The 15,369-nt window shown below is 39.2% G+C and overlaps 1 protein-coding gene across 1 annotated transcript; it reads right to left on the bottom strand.

The window, feature by feature from the left end:
* Positions 1–223: 223 nt before the first annotated feature.
* On the bottom strand, positions 224–8,890 carry LOC117261916 (C-signal). The gene is made up of 6 exons (XM_033634511.2): positions 8,624–8,890; positions 8,087–8,138; positions 4,621–4,808; positions 1,647–1,820; positions 1,203–1,313; positions 224–828 (listed from the first exon to the last, which is right to left on the bottom strand). Exons 1-6 carry the CDS (start codon positions 8,774–8,776, stop codon positions 715–717), a joined length of 792 nt encoding a protein of 263 aa, XP_033490402.2. The 5' UTR covers positions 8,777–8,890; the 3' UTR covers positions 224–714.
* Positions 8,891–15,369: the final 6,479 nt, after the last annotated feature.

Below are 15,369 nucleotides of genomic sequence, written 5' to 3'. Positions count from 1 at the left end.
AAAATGTAAAGGAAACCTGTCAAGTTTTGCAGTGACCTTTTTGCTTCTTTTTCAATGCATCTGAGAAGTACAAAGAAAAACATCTGCACTACTGGTATTTTCTATACCAGAAATTGAGGGTGCACTCGTTAACTGATAACACTTTAGATTTCAAGCCCCATCACCACATTTAAAAGTTAGTGTTGAGCCCTATCTCATTAAAGACCTCTACTAGGAGACACACTTGTGGAAATTCAAACTTTTATTACTGTTTCACAGCAACTGTGCCAAAGTTAATGCTCTAAACAATAAACATCTCAAAATAGCATTTTTAACACATTTTTGTACTACAGACCTTTTCAAACACATACACTCTCACTCCCGTTAAAACTTTAACAAAGTCTTGTTTGACTGTCTTCTATGACCGAATCACAGCCGTGACGATATACGAGTATAACATCACTCTCTCTCGTGTGATATTGCTTAAATGACACACACCACACAATCTACAATACTTATGAATAATCAAGTAATCTCTATAAGGAAGCAAATACTGTCGTTCTTTATATAGTTGTCTTAAGGTGAAATACACACCATTTCTATTAAAAGGTAGAGCCTGACTAAGATTTAACACTGTGTACTCTGAGTCATTGATATGTTTCTTTGCATAGTTGAAGCTGCTCATAAACTGAATCAATAGCCATTATGATCCATTAGTAGTGCTTATAATCAGGGTTACCATGGCAACACCTCTCCTGTAAAGTTCAGAAATGACCCATGATCCTTTTCAGTCAGTCCACCAATCACAGACAAGACGGAAGAAATGCTCTCCTCTGGACTCAGTGGAGCCTGAAAAGAAACGAATTAGCACAAAAAATGATAACCAGACACTTCTTGGAAATGTTAATACAAATATCCCTAAAAACATCCCTCATGGCACTCAAATACAATATAAATATAAAAACTGTAAGAGCTCATATATTTTAGTCAAATACACAAACATTTTTTTCACACTAATGTAAATTTCAAAAAGGCTCAAGAATATGAAAAGATATTTACTCAGATCTGTCAGCACTAAAACTCAGCTCCACCTTTTTGTTCTCAGTTTGTCTGTGCTGAACTTCCCTTGCTGTCTGCTGTCACCTGTCGCTATCTTGCTATTGTCAGTCTGCCTTCATGTACCTGCATGCATGTCTTTTACTGTATGTTTGCCAGGCCCTTACCTCAGACCCCCCCATGTCAGTGCGGACCCAGCCAGGGTGTATAGCCATACACAGAATCCCATCAGGCTCCAGGTCAACAGCCATACAGCGACTCACCATGTTTAGGGCACTCTGAAAAGGCAGGAACAAGTCACTATTCAACACAACACAAACCTCAACCCACTACAGTACAGTTTTGCACAGCACTACAGCTGGGGATCTGTGGAGGGATGTTAAAAGGTGGAGTTGACATTTCTCATTTATCCTAGAATCTATTGTTGCTATATGTTTAATCAGAAGAGCGCTTATAACTTTCTTTCATTTACCAGGACAGAATTGCAATACCCAATCATGTAGCAGCACCATTTCTGCAGCCATATCAAAGCTAGTTAACTTACCTTACATACCTTGACAGTCTTGTATGAATTGGTATCAAGCAAATATATTCGGCCGTGGTAACAATACCTTGGATGTCCTGTAGGGGTACCATTTGAAGTCGTTGGCCCGTTCCCCCCAGTTGAGCTCCACAGAGCCCAACGAAGAGGACATGTTAATGACTGCTGCCCTCTGGATGCCCATGCTCCCTGTGCCACCCACTCCTCCTCTAGACGCAGCTTGCTTCAACAGAGGCAGGAAGGCCTTGCAGGGACACAAAAAAAAAATAAACCACATACATCACAGCTGAAGCTGAAATCAACTTACTGTACAGGGCTTTCATGAGATGGAGCAGAGGAGGAGGATGTAACCAATGTTTCGTCAGAACTTCTTGAATCTGAATATCAATTATCATGGTTAGTGATAAGTTAGAGAAAGGATTCAGTATTTATTTCATGATAATAATGCAGTTGTCACTGCAAATAATATCTAATATTCATAACAAAACTACATCTGAATGCAACATGTTACATATGTACAACACAGAGCCCACTACTTAAGACACACATCTAAGAAACTATTTCAGTATCAAATCTTGCATTTTGGGCAAACTCAGGAGCATTTCCAGTCAGATTATAACACATTCTCACTGTACAGTCTGTGAGTAGGAATAACAATAGAGCCCTCTGGTGGTAGCATGTCCAGCTTACAGAGAAATTGTTTAAAACTATTCATGTATTTTTCTAAAAAGAACTATATAGATACACACTGTATTGTGTTTCTTGTCCAAACCCTTTATATCAGTGAAGGTAAACTGAATAAAAGAAACAAAAGAAAGAAATTTTGATTTGTGTCATTGGGCTTCATAAATAAAATTGAACTGAATTGAACTATAACGTGATACAGTTCTATAGCAACCCAAACTACATCCTCCAAAATAATCAAACAATTTAATCAACACCTCTCTTAAACAGTTTAAACCAGGATTATGTTTTGAACACCAAATTCTAATCAGTCCATTCTTGAGTCCAAGTGGATTTTTGGGCCAAAGGTGAGGAAACTCCCTTAAGGCCTTCTTTGGATATTGCGTTCAGGACAATGAGACTGATGCAAGGTCAAAGTGACCTTGACCTTTGACCTTCAAAATCTAATCATTCCTCATTGAGTCCAAGTGTATTTTTGTGAAATCTGAGGAAATTACCTTAAGGAGTTCTTGAGATATCATGTTCACGAGGATTAGATGGATGCAAGGTCACAGTGACCTTGACCTTTGACCGCCAACATCATATCAGTTCAAGTCAATAAGACAGACAAGGTCACAGTGACCTTGACCCATGACTACAAAATTGAATCAGCTCATCATTACGTCTAAATGGATGTTTGTGCAAAATGTGAAGAAATTCCCTCAAGGCATTCTTGAGATATCACGTTCACAAGAATAGGATGGACAGACAGATGGACAGACGGACATACAACTGTATGAATGGGCAGAGGGACAACCCGACAACCCACATATTCATTAAAAAGGGAAGTAAAAACTGAAACATCACACTGACATAAGTATCAAGATCCTTTGCTTTGATATGTATCTCAGGTACATTCTACTTCTCTTGATTCTCTTCCAGATGTTTCTTCCTTGAATACAGTCCACCTGTGGTTAATTCAATTGACTGGACATGATTTGGAATGGCACATACCTGGCTATATAAGTTCTTACAACTGACAATGCATATCAAAGCAAAAAACTGGCAATGCAGTCAAAGGAACTGCCAGACAGCTACATAAAATCTGCTGCATTGACGGTTCCCAGAAGCACAGAGGCCTCTATAATTCCTAAATGGAAGAAGTTTGGAAAAACCAGGACTCTGTAGAGAAACTGAGCAATCAGGGGAGGAGGGCCCTGGTAAGACAGGTGACAATGATAACTCTGACTGAGCTAAAGAGATCCTGTGTGGAGATGAGAGAAACCTCCAGGACAAAGATCACTGCAACAATCCACTGATCTAGGCTTTATGGCAGAGTTGCCAGATGGAAGTCTCTACTCAGTGCAAGATACCAGAAAGCCCTCTTGGAGTTTGCAAAAAACAAAAAAGCATCTGAAAGGCTCCCAGACTGTGAAAAACAAGATTCTCTGGTCTGATAAAACCAATAGTGAACTGTTTGGCCACAATTCCAAGCATCATGTCTGGAGGAAACCAAACACCACTCATCACCTGCCCAATACAATCTCAACAATGAAGCCCGGTGGTTGCAGCATCGTGCTGTTACGATACAGTTTAATAGATTCTAGTCTGAATCTGTGCCACCTCTCCCATCTGAATGGGCAGTGAGGAAGATCCACAATGTTTATTAATAAAGCCAAAGATAATTGCTGTTCTGTTACAAAATGCAGCAAAACCTCAAATGTGAGAGGCTAGAAACATCAATGATTTGGCTTAAATGTTTTTCTGCTAATCATCTAATTTAACAATCAACTAATTCTTTCACCTTAAAATGGGAGTAAAGCATGTTTCAAAGTTATTAGCCCACTGAGAGTGGAGTGCAGTGCATTGCAGATGTCCCCCTACCGTTAGACATTTAAGCAGCAGCGTGGCCTTGTAGTCACAGAGACTGTCCTTCAGTTGGAGCAAATTGTGTGTCAGCACGCATATGCCCTGCTGACATGTTCTCGATCAGCGCCTGAATTTTTACCAGCGCAGCGTGCTGCTCTGAAGTCTGCCCTGTACTCTGGGGCCAACTGAAACCAGACTTTCAATTAATATTTATGAAATACAGTCTGCCCTGGGCGAGGGGGCTTTTGTTACTTCTGTCCATCAAGGTCATCCTTTTGTTTTAGTTTGCAGTGTTTGCGGGAAATGAAAAAACTCACAGGTCCTGCTCCTGGTGTCTAAAGAAAAAAGAGGTGTAGCTTCACTTCTTTTCTTTTTTATTTCACCATCTGGGGAGGTGAGAGCTGAAGACGTTCAAAACAAAACATTTCTTGTCACTAGCCGATCAGCAACATCCAAGTCGACAGGAAGCACAAAATGTATACAAAAAAAAATAATAGCGTAGTAAACATTACCTTGGTGATCATTAGAGGAGCCACAGCATTAGTGTGGAAGTTTTCTATCATCTTCTCTGCAGTAACGGTATGAAAGTCGGCCATCACGTTGATCCCTGCATTGTTGATCAGGCAGTTCAAACCGTCTTCTTGTACCAGCCGGCCCACCTCTTCCACAGACTTCTCTATACTGTCCTGGTTCACTACGTCTAGGAAAGACACATCAACACTGCAAATTACAAAAAAGAGTCAATCAAAATGGAAGAAATAAAATGCAAGCTGAACATAAATTAATAAATAAATCAATGTTTTGACCCTAACGTCATATCATCAGTGTGTATAGGATATATGCGTTTTCAAGGGCATCACTTTGTGTTGAAAGTGGTGGGACCATAAGGGCTCAGATGAAAAAACAGGTTTTTTAAATGGTCTTTATGCAATTTAGGCAACTTAATGGAGGGGATGGATAGGAGGTCATAATAGGTATATTACAGTGAGAGGGGGAAAACAACGCATTAAGAGGGCATAGCCTAGGCTTCTTCGGAGGGTTTCACTTCAGCATTGGGTGGTGGGGGGGGGGCACATATTAGATAGGGTGTTTGGGGGTCCTCTCCCAGGAAATTTTGAGCATCAAAAACCTCATTTCCTGTGTTCTGGTTTACTTTTTTGCACCAATTTATGAGGGAAATGTCTTTGTTTACGTAAAGTAAAAACACAAAACTCTGCAGACAGTTTACATTTAAAAATCAAAACTGTAATGAAATATAATTCCGCGAAGCTCCGAAATTCTGAATTGCTTAGAATACTGATTCTCCTGTAGATCAATTTTTCTCATTTAATGATATCCCTGCTTACTCAACTGCGCATGAATAACTCTTCAAGGGGAGTAACCTCTTTAAATGCGCATGTGGCACCTATTCATGTCAATGCACATCAATTTATTTTCATAAATTCAGAAACCCCTGGACTCTTGTAGTTCATGTGTGTTGTCCTGTTCACAGAGAGAATGGAAAAAAATTGTTTTTTGTTTTGTTTGTTTGGGTTTTTATGAATCTTATGTTACTGCTCTTGGGCAGTGCACATTTGTATTGTCAGTGCTTGCATTGCATTGTATTTTTTTCCTCCTTGCTCAAAATAAGCCTTTTTAAGCAAATTATGCTATTAAACAGCAATGGGGGCAAAACTGGCCATCTCAAAAAGTGATGGAGGTATGTTCCCAGCGTCGCCAGAGTAAACGATAATAACAATAATAATAATAATAATAAACTTTATTTTAATAGAGCTTTTCTAAACCAGAATTACAAAGTGCTTTACTGTATAATACCATACAATATGAGAAAAAAAAGATGTAAAAGAATGTAATTCACAGAAAATGCAAATGTAATTTAAAGCAGCTGTGCGGAACTTTTCGTTTTCGTTGATTATAGCGCCCCTTTGGTCGAAGCGGTATGACACCCACAGCCTGGTGTCGTAAAATTCCGACTGCAGCCGGCAATTACCACATGCATTTGTTTTGGAGAGCGAGAGGATTAACTAATGTCAGGTCAGTCCAAGTAATTAGTGGAAACAGCAAAATTACTCGGTAAATTCTCCTGTCGTGTTTCTGTTCTGATCTAATGTAATCTGTTGTGTATTTTGAGCTACTAAAGCTACCGTAGTAGTGTGAGCCTCAAGTTATTCTGGGTAATGTAGTAACCGTTGTTGTGCTACTGGAAACAATGAGAAGCAGCCGTGTACATTTGGTGTAAGGAGGAATAAACAGTTAACAAGTCATCTGCTGAGTCCGCATTATTATGTGAAAAGAATACTCTGACGATTTGGGAGTTATGCCCTTTCTCTATCATTTTCATATTGAGACAGCGGTTAGCATGGCACTTGTAGGGAGTCAGTACATCTTGCGCGGAGGGATACACCGGTGAGCAACAGCTGCAGCTGGCTCTGGGACAGGTACGCTAGGTCACTCGGTAAAAGCAAACAAAGAGACGACACGGACGATATTACTCACCCGACTGAAAGCTGTCCATCAGCTCCTGCAGGCCTGAGTGTTTTTTCCAGTTTATCTCAGGAACATGAAAAAAAGTTTCAATCACGCCAGGATTAGTGATTGCTGTAAAGTTCTCATTCCTTGTGATGCACTCTCTGCGGCGGTTTTCCTCCTGATGATATATCTCCCCAACGATGGTAGCACCGAGGGAGCGGAGGATTCAGCCTCTCTTCTCGCCTGCTCAGCATGCAACACATGGAGTTCCTCATCTGTGTACTCCGGCTCAAACAGGTATCCCTCCACGGATCACAGCGCAGGATGTACTAACCCCCTATAAGCGCAATGCTAACCGCTGAGACCCAGCCACTGGACGTACAGACACAAAAAAGATATCGATCATGTTGTCTCAATATGAAAATGATAGAGAAAGGGCATAACTCCCAAATCGTCGGAGTATTCTTTTATGTGAAGATACACAGTGAAGACATAACATAATCCTAACACAGCAAAGCTGTTACCTGCAGCCTTCGCTTGCAAAGCTAACGCTACTAACGTTAGGTCAGTCCAGGTAATTAGTGGTAACATGCTAACATGCTAACATGCTAACGTTACACACAAATTAGTAGTAAAGTAAGACCTGTTCATAAATGTTCTGGTGTAGCTCTGAATTTCTTATAAACTGAGGACAACTGCCTGCTGTATATTTGTGTTCATGGTCACAGTCACAGATAATTTTAGATGATGCTCCTTCGTTATCCGCCATGACATCAAAAGTACAACCAAGTCCTCATAGATACATCTCTGGTAAAACTGTTAGGTGTTATGTGTTCAGCAATGCCCGTTGCGTACTGCTTACTCGAAGAACACTGTAAACACGGCTCCTTCTTCTGTGGTTTAATTGCTGCGGACTGCTGCAGGTGTGCAGACTTACTTCCGCCTGGGGTGCCGTATTCTGGTTTGCTGACTTCCGCAGTGTGTCCGACCCGAGTGAGGCTAAGCTAAATAGCCATATAGAGAAAGGCTTTTTTGTCGCTGTTGGGTTCAAATAAATATGCGGATCTTCAAGGGGGGGTGATGCAAACTAGGGGCAGTTTTATTAATGGTAAAAAGTTCCGCAGAGCTGCTTTAAGTATTACATTCATATACATATAATATATATATATATATATACACACACACACACACATTCATACATCTAAAGGTTTCTATGATGACACCTAATTAGACCTATCTTTGTGCTTTATCTACATGTTTAAAGTTTGAACATGCATTACACCAACATGTGTTTAAGTTGCTATGCTGTAATATGTTGTATGGTATACTCTAAGAAATGTTTAGTTTCTCTGTGGTTAATGTATCTAAATTATCCCATAAGTGATTACATTGAGGCATTAATCAAAGTGAGGATTATGTGCTTGTTAGTTTTGCACACATAACCTATTCTAGTACTTTTCACATATTGTTTGTTTACACACCCACAACCATTGTTTACCTCTGTCTTACCCAAAGTGATGACATAGATGTTGGGATGTTTCTCTGCCAGTTCCTGAAGCTTCTGTAAGTCAAAACCACATCACGTCATTGTTCATTCGCAGATATTCAGTGGGGAAACAATGATGGACTCTGTGTCGTTTGACTGTATTTCTCCAACTGTTAGTAATAATGTATGTACCTACACCCTTTTTCTTCAGTCGATTCAGCGTCGAGCAGAAATAACTGCTCTACAACAAGGACACTCAAAGCACTACAGGTGGTGTGGTTACAGGATTGCTGTAATCTAGGAGTGGACTTTAATACGTCCCGGTGCATCTCTTCGGGAAAACGTGGAGGCTTGCCACAAAACGGTGTTTGCATAGCAAGTGAGCTTCACAAGCACCACTGCTGCATACGTCCACGGTCTGTGCTCATCACAATAACAAATACATAATAATAGACTTGAAATTCTGACTTGAATGGCCGTTACAGTTTCCACGTCCCATGTCGTTTTTTCCAATTTCAAAATACACTGAAATGGTACTGTCTGTATGTGCTAATGTTTACCTGCGAGCGCGTGGAGTCTCTGGTCGTCGCTATAATCTTGCCGGGTGAGAAACCTCCGCTCGCCAGGCTGTCGACTATCTGCAGCCCGAGACCTCGGCTGGCTCCCGTAACCAGCACAGAGCCGCAGTTTTTAAAATTCATGACGCCACTCATTGCTAATGTCCCCTGTAACAAATACTGGACTCAGCAGCCCGGTGGCTGAGCTCTCTGTCCTGATGGATATCGCTCGTGACAGGGCTTTGTTAAATCTGCAGTGTCGCGTGCTTCCTCCGGTAGATGGGGAGATTGTTCCACTTGACCAAACCAAGCCAGCGCTTTTACACGAGGGAGATACTGTAGTTCAGTGGAGTACAGCTTCGATGACCGAGGCAAGAAACATTTGGAAAGTTTTAGCAGAGTTATTAAACCGTCACACAGAGAAGTCAGTGGGAATTCGCTTTTTCCAATGGATGGAAGATTCTGGTGAAGTCAGTGGGAAGTTAAAACATTGTTTTGTCAGGGATCAAAATAAGAGGTCATTATTGTCTTTATTCCAATATGGTCTGGACAGATATTGCATTACTCATTTTTAAGTTTTGCTTAGCACAAAAGAAGGTTTGGTCTTGGTTCTTGATTGAAATAGGCTACTGGTTCATTTCTTACAGATAATGATCTCAAAAAGTCTAGGGTTTGGTCCATTTCACATTCATAAATTCTCTTTTTTTAAAACTCCCTCAATACAATGACTTCTAAAAATAAAAAGCATTGAAAACATCTCTCATATTGACAAAAATAATAAATACATTAGATACACGAACCCCTGCATTTTACATTGTTGTGTTTATCTTTTCTTGTTCTACTTGTGTATTTTATATTTTACTTTATTTTCCATCTTCTTTCATTCAGATTAGGCTATAATGATTACATTTTCTAATTTGACAGTCCCGTTAAATAACATTGATGTTGCATTGTCACAATGTAACAAAAAAACACATGATAAATAAATCAGTATATTTTTTAAAATGGGGGGGAAAAAACAGCAGAACAAATGCTCAGTATTTTGGAGAAACAGGGAGTCAGGGATGTCCTGGGTGTGTCTTGCTCAACAACTCAGTTCATGCATGTATGTAATTATGTATAGAATTTTTTGGATGTTGCCGCCATCTTTTGAGGATTGCACTGTGTTATCTGTGTCAGCTGCAGTGGTCAAGCAACACTATTTGGACAAACTAAAGATAAACAACATAGATCCATATGACTTGTCAGCCCAAGGCTGGAATACAGATCCTGGTGCACTACCTTCACTCACATACCCAGACATTGTACCTCACGAGATGGTACCTCATCCCACACTGCATGTACCTTCAAATTCTCTGTAATAAGACTTATTGGTTAGAACAACTGCAGACTGTATGATTAGAACCTGTGTTGTTGGTTAGAGTGATGTACAAGTCCCATTTAAAAGAGATAATTTTATATATTGGTCTTAAATTGAATCATGAATTGTTGACTAACAACAAATATCTTTGTTTAGGTTTTGTTAATTTAGGTTAGATTCATCAGGTGATATGCAATTAACAATGGAAATCAAGGTGCAGGGTGAGGAAAACCTCTCATGAGTAGCTACTACAATATTCACATACTTAGTGTAAGACAGTGATTCCCAAGTGGTGGGTTGCGGCCCAAAAGTGGGTCGCAGGCCCATTCTGAATGACTGACTCGCAAACGTGTCAAGTTTTTAAGAAAATTAAAATAAATAAAGAATTTAAAAAAAACAACACTTTTTAAGTACAGTAAATTTTCAGCACAAAGCTTTTGGTTTGAAATGCTATTTTCTGCTGTAGAGTGAGTGATTAATGGACAGCTACTTGACAGACACAGCAAACTAGCTCAAAGACATGGCCAAACACAAGTATGACACTGAAATGTATTAAACTGTGGTACCTTGAACTAATGACTAAGGAGAAATCTGGACTCCATGGCTGGACCAGTTGGGAACCACTGGTTTAAGGTATAGCTGTCTTATAACTTAAAAAAAATACATATTTTTCTTAATAATATAAATGGGGCAATTTAATTAACAAAAATCTAAATTTTATAACAGCTTGGCATAATATTTATCAAGGTCATACCAAATTACCACGTCAAACTTTTTTTTTTAAATGGTGAGTTTTATGAGGAGTTATCTACATCCACAAAATATAATAATCAGCCATAACATGTGACATACAACAGCTACTGTAACACTGCACTAACTTACCTGTTAGTATACCTTCAGTTTCATAGGTGATAAATGTTGTCTTTAACATGTGACAGTGCTTATTGAAATAGTAAAATAAAAGGCTGTTATCTTTATATGGTTTGCATGAGGTGTTTGCTTCCATTGTTTTTTTCTATATTAGGTTTCTTGACAAAATTAAAAAGGACACTTTCCAAGAATTAAATTTTGACCACATTAGATGAGCTAGATTTTCCGGATTCATTTATTATTTATGATTAAACAGTCTGGCTTTCATGAATGCTAATCTTGTAAATGAGAGAGGCATCCGCTGTTTCCTTGTGCATTCAGTTAGTTTTAAATATTGAAGCTAAGATGGAGGTGCAGAGATAAGGGTGACAACACAGCTGACAGAGCTTATGCAGTCACAGCACACAGATGGTTTCTCTGGCAGCCTCTTAAATCCAGATTTTCTTAAAGCTTCTGGCGCTTGGGAGCAGCAGATACCCCTGGTCTGCTTCAGGTCAGTTAATTTGGAATTTGGCTTCAATGCCTCCATTTACAGACACATTACTTTGGCATGGAGCACACATTGCAAATGAAGGGTTGGTCATGGTACAATGTGTGGTGCAGAGCAGTGCTCCTGAAGCTGGAGGGTGTTAACTGGTGTATACAACAGCGAGGTATTGTCTCCACAGAGGAATCCGCAATCAGTTAATGGCTCAGATTACAGTTGGTCTGTCCAGTAAGCAGTGCAGAGGGACAGCACGGAGTGTGATATTCCATTTTGCCACTACTGCTGCTACTTTAGACATTTGTCTACACAACAAAATCACTTATGTCTGTAATATACAGTCCACATCCACCAGAGTTCATTTAACACTGGTATTACTGTAAACAGTTGCCCCAGAGCTATAGTGACTCTATGACTGACCGAACAATACGCTGAATAAAGTTAGTGAACTCCAAATTTTGAAACATGAAAAACCAAGGACCACTATCAGATTTTCTCAGCTGAAGATATTTTTGAGCTGTGTTACAGTTACTGTTCTAACTCCATTGTACAGTGAAGGGACCCTAAATGATGTCTATTTCAGTTTAAGTTACTGCAGGGAGAGTTGCCAAATTACTTTTTGATAATATAAGTTTTTATTTATTCATTTATTTATTTTCAAATATTATAATGTGTGATAAAATACACATTAACATGAATGTAAAAACGATGAGGTTTTACCATTAGAGTTTGGATTATTGCAGAAAAAAAGTCTTATAGCAAACAAATGTTTATTATACTTACGCATTTTTCTTCAGCCACAAAATCTTCACAAATGAATACCACTTGAATGATTTTTGAAGAGTAAATGAAATTGCCATAAGTTAGAAGCTATGTTAGGCTATAAACAAACTACACTACAGTCACATGACTTAACTTTGCCACTGCATAAAGGATGTAAAACTGTGTTCTGCATGATGACGTCCTGCAGTCTCATTTAGCCACTTGTTAGCAAGACACACAAAAGCTTCAAAATTCATAAATAGGACATTTACAGACATATTTTATATTGCAGAACAAAACACGGAAGTCTCTTAAGGTTATATTAACAACAGACCTTATTTCAGGCATCTAACCAAAAGTGCTAAAATGCTAACTCATTTTCGTGTTTTAGGACTCATTCCTGCTCCACTTTATTAGCAGAGATAAATCAGCCTACTCATTATTCCCATTTAATTTATAGCACACAACATTAATGATAGTCAAACTGTTACCCATGAGTCATTGTCATCATTTGAGCTAGCTAACTCTAAATCAGTGTGCAGCACCTTTTTGTTTCACTGCATAGCAACTATCCATAATAGCAAGGTGAACTAGTTAGCTAGCAGTTACTTACTCTTGAAACATATTGGCCAGTTAGCTGTATTATTATTCCACGTGTTCAGACATTCTTGTGAGCTACAGTGGATTGTTTTGTAACTTTTCGAGCAAGAAACCCTTACACCATCCACCTCAGAAACCACTGGCAAAAATACAGAGAGTGAGGCTAACGCACCCAGCCTTGCTACAACTGCTGCTGACTTAGCAGCTACAGGTAAGTACAAATCAGAGAAGACCCAAAAATATTTAATATTCAGAGAATCATTTTAAGTGCAATCCTGTTGTACAATGACGTAGGGGGTCCCTGCTTCATCTCTCTTTCAGTTTTGGGGTCCTTGGCCTGAAAAATGTTGAAGATCCCTGCGTTAAGCACTGATTACAACGTGATTCTTCAAGATTAGAGGGTACAGTGGCATTCACTTAGAGTATTACAATTACAATTGAATGTGCAATTTACTCGACCATAGATTTTCCTGGTGGCTGTTTGTCACATCTTTTCGCATGTGTGCCTTTCCGCTTGAACGATATAACCAAGGTCAAGCCAAATCAGCAGACTGAAGATATAACTTATTAAGCAGAACACACTCTCTGTGGCTGTGTAACATTCAACCGAAAGGAAAGACTGCTCGAGTCAATCCAGGAAAAGGGCAGTATTGATCATTTTTATAGTACTTCCTTTTCCCGCATCCCTCAAGGATCCTCTTTCATATGTTCTTCCTGAATCATTCTATATTGGCTTGGTGGTAAGGAATGAACACTAATGGGCCACTGGGACTATGTCAAGATGAAAAGATAAAGCATGATAAAGACAATATAACTGACAATCTTAATGCAAACCAAGGGGAAAGGTAACTACCTCAGTGTTTTGGATTTCATCTCACAGAAAACTTAGGTACCCTGGCTGATGTGGGAAAGCTGGGTTAAGCTGATATGACTCTAGGTCACTGCCATTTTGTATAGAAGATTGTATCAGTCAAAAGACATTAAGTATATGCTTTATTGGGTTTAATCAGTTACATTCTTGTCATAAGAAATTTTCATACTTAAGGATGGCTATAAATTCAGGTTGAACATGGGGAAAATAGTAGTTCTTTTTTAAAGAAATAGTTCCACATCTTGGGATATACTCTCATTTGATTTCATTCCAAGAGTGAGAGGTGGAGATTGATACGACTCTTCTTTCTGTCTGTCTGTTTGTCTTTTAAGAGTAAAAATCTATCAAATGACACTGTGGAAACAATAGCCCCTTTTACACTGCCTCCTCAAGGTGGGAATTTCACACCATTATGCAGCCTTGCAGTTCTCTATAAAAGGTACAATTGTAGAATGGGGGAACAGAGTTGTCTTGCCTGTAAGGCAGCATCGGAGGTAGTATCAGCACCAAAACGACTTCTGTATTTTGGGACAGCTGGCAGGACGGGATCATGGGTGGCCCGGGTGTGATGTATAGCCATTTTATGCGTGTGACCCACAACTGGATGTCTAAAAAGCTGATAGCAGTTAGCAGCTAACTTAAAAAAGAAGAAAAGTAACCAAATATGTCTCCAAATTGGGAAAACAATGAGATCCAGGAGCTTGTTACCCTCCAAGCAAAGGAAGAGATCAGCTGCTGTGTAACAGGGATGGTAAATCATTGTTAGTGCCATGTTAATGCCATTGTTGTTGTTGACATGTATGTTATATGACACACTAGGAGCCAACACTGTTGTGTTACATGTTACGCCTGTCACGCCTCTTTTGATTGTGGGATGCCGGCATGCTGTCTAAAAATCACACACTTCAGCAGCGCAGATGTTTGGTTCTGTGTAAAAATGCAAAGGCAGCACAAACAAGGGACTTTGTAGCCTTATGGCGTGATCTTTGTTTAAAAAGGGCGAATGTGACAATGTGAAAACAGTCACCTGATGAACCTACAGAGAATTATCTGCAGCTTCCCTTGGCTTTACAGAGATTTAAAACAAGTTTCATCTCAACTGTACTGTTTGAGTTTAATCTCACTGCCCTCATAGCGCTTTTCCAGCCACAACAGGCAACTGCTTTCAGTGAAATTCTCTAAAAACCTACCATACACCATCTGCCCAGCAGATGGACACAGTTAGCACCTAGTTTGTCAACACAGTGGAACATTTAGCAGCTAAAGAGTCAGATATTTTCCTCAACAGTTGGTAGAGACCAAAAATACATTCATGAAGTAGCCAAAAATTCGACTCCAAATGTGATAATGCATTTGGAGTCGAATTTTTGCCAGAATTGCCAGAATAAAATGTTGACACTGTGTGTTTCTTCAGACCACAGATACATTACATTTGTATGTTTCATACATATCATATCAACATTTCCAAAGTGAACTAGTTTGGATTACACATTACGAGCTGAGTCTCTCATCCTGATGAGAGACAGTGGATGGTGTGATACCTTGGCCAGATGGTTGCCAAGCAGCATTCACCAACAGCCCACTGTTCAAGACCAGCCGTGTTTTAAACATGTTTTTGTCACAACATAAGATTGAAAAATGAAACACAATGTAACATTTCAACATATTCGGTTTATAGTGACATACAAATATAATATATTTATATAATATGTGATATATATACATATATATATTTATATATATATACAGTACAGGCCAAAAGTTTGGACACACCTTCTCATTCAATGCGTTTTCTTTATTTT

This window comes from Epinephelus lanceolatus, chromosome 5 (genome assembly GCF_041903045.1).
Source record: "Epinephelus lanceolatus isolate andai-2023 chromosome 5, ASM4190304v1, whole genome shotgun sequence".
NCBI lineage: Eukaryota > Metazoa > Chordata > Actinopteri > Perciformes > Serranidae > Epinephelus > Epinephelus lanceolatus.
Note: the sequence above shows the minus strand (reverse complement) of the source record. Positions and strands in the feature narration are given on the sequence as shown.